Source organism: Bidens hawaiensis, unplaced genomic scaffold (assembly GCF_021521415.1).
Source record: "Bidens hawaiensis isolate Kalapana, Puna unplaced genomic scaffold, B.hawaiensis_p1.1 tig00006734_1, whole genome shotgun sequence".
NCBI lineage: Eukaryota > Viridiplantae > Streptophyta > Magnoliopsida > Asterales > Asteraceae > Bidens > Bidens hawaiensis.
Genome location: NW_027491459.1, coordinates 229,942 through 236,411, shown reverse-complemented (window position 1 = coordinate 236,411; position 6,470 = coordinate 229,942). Strand labels below are relative to the sequence as shown.

The 6,470-nt window shown below is 35.9% G+C and overlaps 1 protein-coding gene across 1 annotated transcript; it reads right to left on the bottom strand.

Moving 5' to 3' along the window:
• Window positions 1–511: 511 nt before the first annotated feature.
• LOC143633468 (uncharacterized) lies at window positions 512–1,435 on the bottom strand. Its single transcript, XM_077101775.1, has one exon. It carries the CDS (start codon window positions 1,433–1,435, stop codon window positions 512–514), a length of 924 nt encoding a protein of 307 aa, XP_076957890.1.
• Window positions 1,436–6,470: the final 5,035 nt, after the last annotated feature.

The window sequence follows — 6,470 nt, the reverse complement described above, 5'->3', positions numbered from 1 at the left end:
TTATTGTTAGACGTTCGCATGTCAATGGCTCTATCATTACATAAGATACTGGCTTGAGTAGTGGATAACCAGTCCATACCTAGAACTACATCAAAACCTGCCAATGTCATGGGTAACAATCGTACAGGCATGACGTGATCGGCTTACGAAATTGTGGCATTGTTTAAAGCTTCAGTTATTCTACTCACACTTCCATCAGCAGTTTTGACTTCATAATGTTTATCTAGTTTAACTAAGGGTTCATTCAATAGACTACAGAACTTATAATCTATGAAACTTTGGCTTGCACCGGAATCAAATAAAACTCTAGCATAAACATTATTAATAGGAAACGTACCGGTGATCACGTCCGGTATATCAGCTGCCTTCTGGGTGTCTAGCATAAACACGAGCGTTTCCTTTCATGGCATCAGTCTTGGCACTGCTGCCACTTGCACCAGTCGCTGTTGTCGTCGTCTTTTTCTTCGGACACTCATTGCTAAAGTGTCCCTCTCACCACAGTCGAAACATACTATTGTTTTCCTCTTGCAGTCAGTTTCAGATGTCCCGGTTTCTTGCAAAAACTACATATAACAGTATTGGTTGGTCGAAGACATCTACCGAAATGTCTCATACCGCAAGATTTACAAACAGGGTGACTATACACAAACGCCTCTTCCCTCTTCTTTTCAACCTTTCTAACTTTTCCTCCAACTGGCGTCTTGCCATCATCCTTCTTCTTTTCATCTCGATTTTTTATCATCCCATCCATCAAATACCCGGCCAACTCCATAGCATATTCCTTCGTGGACGGCATGTGTGAACGGACTAGATCACGGATTTCTATTGGCAACCCGTAGATATAACGCGTCACTTTGTTGCTTTCAGGAGTGACTAAGTGGGGTACAATTCTACAGTACTCAAGAAATTTGGTGTTATATTCCTTGAGATTCGTTCCCACAACTTTGTGATTCCAGAGTTTAGTTTGAATTTGATCCATTTCGTTAATTGGGCAAAACTTCTTTAGTATCACGGCTTTAAACGTTGCCCAGTCCAGATTGTATAAGCTTTCTATACCCTTAATTCCAATCAGGGTATTCCACCATTCTAATGCCTCTCCCTTCAACAACTGGGAGGTATATTGCACCTTCTCACTTTCCGTACATTTACTAATAAGCACAATTGACTCCATTTCCTCCAACCATCGGAGGGTAACTATCGCTCCCTTATCTCCATAGAACTCTTTGGGATTATAAACCTTGAACACTTTGAAATCACAACCCTCGTGTATTTTTAACTTCTTGGTTTTATCACGGAGGTCGTTTTCAGCAGTCGAACTTTCATCACTTTCTTCTTTCTTTTTCTCACTTTCTTTCTTCTTACTTCCTTTCTTTTCAGTTTCTCTTTTTGATTCTCTTTTAGAGTTAGCAGTTTCACTTTTGCTCCGACTCCCCATCTTATTAGATTGGGAAGCGGTTCGGCTTGGATCATTTTTCATTAATTCATAAAGTGGTGTTACAGCTTCTTTAATTAGATCGTGAATACCAAGCACATAGTCTTTTGGTATCGCTTGAATGTTCTCTACTACAGTCTATTCTGTATTGTTGATTATGTTTTCTTCAACGGTCTTTCCTTTATTATTTATTTGTATCTATTGATTACTGTTGGCTTTAGACATGCTGTTACATGAATAAAACAATGTTCAGAGAAAAGACAGACTTTCTTTAAAATATATTATTTATTTTACAAAGAAAACATAGTTAACAATAGTACATAACAACGATTCCTAATCCTTAATCCACTTTTTAACAAGATTCTTCATCTTGTCACATTTCTTAACTATCTTCTTTCCTATTCTCTTTTTGTCTACTTTCTCATTCCTCAACTCATCCATCACTAAATTTGGCGGGTTAGGATATCCCTTTGGTGCAGATGCAGCTGGAAAGAGATAAGCATTCTCTCGTGGATAGAGGTGTGGATTTGCAACGTATGCATTCATTTCCTCATCGGGGATATTAGTTGTATAAAATTCCTCGATTAGGTTTGCCTCTTCATGGATCTCTTTAGCTTGTTGTGATATGGAAGGCCTTGGTCCAACATACGGAGGAAAATAAGGGTTTCTTGTTTTCCTCATTTTCTTCCTCGGGATCCTCCTCTTCCTCGGGTTCTTCCTCCGATTTATAAGGATTCTTTATTGGTGATTGAACTAATCTCTTTTTGTATGGCAAGATGACCCTCATCCTTGGTTTACGGCTTGGTTCTGCAATGGTTGGTGGGATCTGATATTGATAGTTCGATGGTGGTGATCCGAATTGCCATCTCCTTTGATCAGATTGACAATTCATCCAGCTAGACGATTCTGATTCAGTCTCGTGTTTGATCTAACTCTGTACTTCCTGCTCCTCGGAAGGATGGTAAGTGGGAATTTCATATGGGTGGTACTGAGGAATGTTCTCAGCAATGTTGTCGGAGATTTCGATTGGGCATTGTTGAATTCCTGGGAGATACACGGGTTGGCTCCCATATGGTAACATTGGAATGATCGGTTGATTGTGATTGAAAAATCTTGTATAATAACTATTACTACTTTCCATATCGGATGGTTCGTAGTTGAATGTCGGTTTTGATCGGATTGCAACTCGGCGTCTAAGACCAAGATAGCTAACGTAAGACATCTGCACTTAATTAATATTTAGGGGTAGGAAGTTTACCAATCCTATCTTATCCCTACGAATAATAAAAATAATAATAACTTTAAGATTAAAGCTTAGGTACTAATGTTTAAATACCTAATTCGCTGAAACCGATGGCTCTGATACCAACCTGTCACACCCCGACTTAGGGCCTAGGCGTGTGACCACTAGTTGGTACATGTTTTGTAAATATATCAGAGTTATGGGTTTATTTTAGTGGGAGACTTTAGGTTTGAATATAATATTAATTTACATTGAAAATCTACTTGGGAATTAAATACCCAAGTATTTAGTTTACAAAATATATGTTTCATATTACAAGGATTTTAGTTATCAAAAACGGAGCCATCTTGTACGCGCTTCTATATTCATTAAGACTCCAATCCTTGCTAATGCTACTTATGCTTAATTGCCTAAAATGGGTTGGAAAAATACGTCACCTATATGCTGATGAACACGTATGACTCTATAAAACATTTGAATGGCATTACAATACAAATGCAGTTTTCTTGACAAACTCAGCGGAAGTATTTCTGCTTCTAGTATATGTACCACTGCCCTATACACATAACAGTATTCCCCGAGCCACGAGGCCCTGAACAGAGAACTAGTCATGACCGTTTAGCCTGCGACTACCTTGCCTTAGACTGATTAGCCTTAACAGTTATGTTTGGATCCAGACACATGCATATTCGGTCTGAGTTGATTTTATTCTCTACTTTGTATTATAACGTTTTAGAGATCATGTAATCTCATGAAATCATTGACTGACTCGTTAAGACAAACACCCGTTCATCTTTCTCGAGTATAAATATGTTTTGATTGATAAAAATGTTAACGTATTCACCTGTACCGTCGGTGTTGGAAAACCTTGACTGTGATTGATTGAGAATGATATTTAACCTATACATAAATAGGTTTGAATAAATACCTGAATGGTGTTTTTATTAAGCTATGATTGCTAAGCTTAACCTTGAAATCGTTTATCTTTAATTGTGAATGAAAACACTTAGTTTTTATGTGACGTTTGATGTAGCATGCTTGGGCTTAATAGCTTATAACACGTTGGTAAGTTTCTCCAGGTAAGTAAACGGGTCCCTCGGTTGATTGAGATTTGTACGAATTACTTTTCCTTAGGCAAGAAACTTACTACTAATGTTACCACCCTTACAGTTACTATATGCCCGTCAAAATATATCTTTGGTTAACATTACTTTGCTATGAAGTAACATTTATGAAAACTCATTTATCAATGTGAATGTTTACAAAACATTTTCAAGGTTAAAGGCCATAGCCTCGATTGATTGTCTAAGCTATAATTCAAATAACTTAAGCATAACTCCTACCTTATATCGGATGCTTAGAATGATAATAAGAAAAAGGCAGGGTCTTGATCTACTAGCTTATGTGATTGCTACTTGATTATGACTTCGTTACTTGCACAAACTTCGAGATAAATGCACGTCAGCTTGTTACGGCAACAGGGCACGTTTCCCTATGCTTATGTGTGTGAAAGTGAAGGTGAAATGGATGAATGAGGCTCAATCCCATAACCCTCTATTTATAGGCAGATTCTGCCCCCCATCGCGATACGCGATGGGCTTTCTTTACCTCGTCGAGTATCGCGACGTCGCAATTTGACGCCGCCTTATCTGCTCGTGACACGTGGTTGGACACGTGTCCAATGACTCAGCATGGTCACCGCGATACGCGATGACCTTGATGATTTGGGCTGTAGCGTATCGCTACGCCGCCCATTTCTGGGTTGTTGTGCAAGTCCGTCGCGCTACGTGATGGGCTTAATGCCTATCCCATCGCATATCGCGATGGATGAAGTTTTCTTATTTTTACTTTTTGGTCCCTATACTTTATAAGTTAGTATATTTAGCTAAAATTATATAGGGTTTAAGACGCGGTGTTACATGACTCGAAGAGACTAGCCGCTCATCATCTTCGTTGAATCTTCAATTTGGGTTATAAACACCATCAGGATTGATCAATGGATGACTGGAATGGTTGGAAATCACCTATTGGCTCCTGAAAATTGTTCTGGAATGTGATGAATATTTTCTCTCAAAACTGGTATTATATGCAAAACCCTAATTTTCCTAATTTTCCATGTCATTGTGTATCGCGCTAGGGTCCCACAATGTCCACCGCTTAGGGAAATGGACCAAAGTCAACAAAGTCAAATTTCCAGGTCCATCGCGTATCGCGGTGGACCAATACCAACCCCTTCGTGTAGCGCGAGGTCTCCTCAACAGGTTTTCTTCCATTTTGCATCGTTTTGCGTGCCGGTTGTCCAGGGCCTTCATTTCGTGCTCGTAGAAGTCCATTTTATCTGCATGACCAACTTGTGACCTGTAGCACAATAAACATGTATGAAGTACCACAGTTCGTACAATAAATGACTAAAAACTATACAATTAACAAAGTAATATATATATATAAATAACGCCCGACCATCAACTTATGCTACACGAATCTTAATATTTCTTGGTATTTAAGGGCTTCTCTTCGTCCAATTTTATTATCATTTTGTATTACAATTTATTCACGTTTTATCTTATATATATATCTATCTATATATATATATATATATATATATATATATATATATAAGGATTTAAATAAAAAGAACGAGTTTTTTAGGAATTGTAAGAACCAATAAATATTTAACATGTGGCATTACAACCTATGGTGAAAGAACAATTTTAAGAAACTATGTCGGTTATAATGGTGAAAGAGTAATTCTATGAAACAATGACGGTTTTTGATATTTTTAAAATCTCAACCATTGATTGATATGACCCAATGGCTATGATTTATTCTTAGTCTTCCTAGGAAACTACTTGTTTTTAGGATAACCCTTTCATATATATATATAAATGAAAATTAAAAAATCCAACGTGTCGCGATGTCGTTGCTCCCCCTTTTATTAAAGCCAGCAGATTGATTGATTTTTAAATGAAGGTTTCTCATACATTTGACCCGAATTCACGAGTATGGGTCATACCAAACTCAGACAGTCCTTAAACGGGTTATAACATCTCATTAAATTAAAAATTAATCTCATCAACTATTTGATATGAAAATCCTATATAATAGGGATATACTAAAAATTAATATTTTTTTTTTTAAGATATGATTTATAATTAAGAAATAATTTTATATTAAAAAAAAAAAAGAAGCGGGTCATGGGTTTTACCAAACCCATATAACTTTTAAACTGGGTTATAACATCTAATTTATTTGTGAAACAATTTTCATCATTAAATCCTAAGTATATAATTATTAACTTACTACATAAAAATAAAAAATAAAATCAAATATATATATATATTATAAATGAGTAATATAAAATAACCCCTTAATATGAACGAAACCTTTATCATCCTACGTGTCGCGCTTTGGTTTGTGAATGGAGTCTTTTTATGCGTTTGAACTGTTTTAATGGGTATGGGGCTTCTAGTGTGTGTGTATATATATATATATATATTTCATCACGTATTATAGTTAATTTTTTAGTGTCTTTTTTAAATAAAAATACGTTAAATTAATAACATCTTTTATGATGTTAACAAAAATTATAAAACCAATGTTACTTTTTTCTTTTTCCGTTGTAATAATTAGAATTGTTTACAGAAAGAGGTTAAGTGTATGTAGATTTCAATGTATGTACACACATATACACACTAATGCATTAAAAAAAACAAGCCCAAAATAGCATTATTTATTTATTTTTCAACAAAATATAAACTTGCATAATAAATAGAAAATAAAAAAAAAAACTTTTGT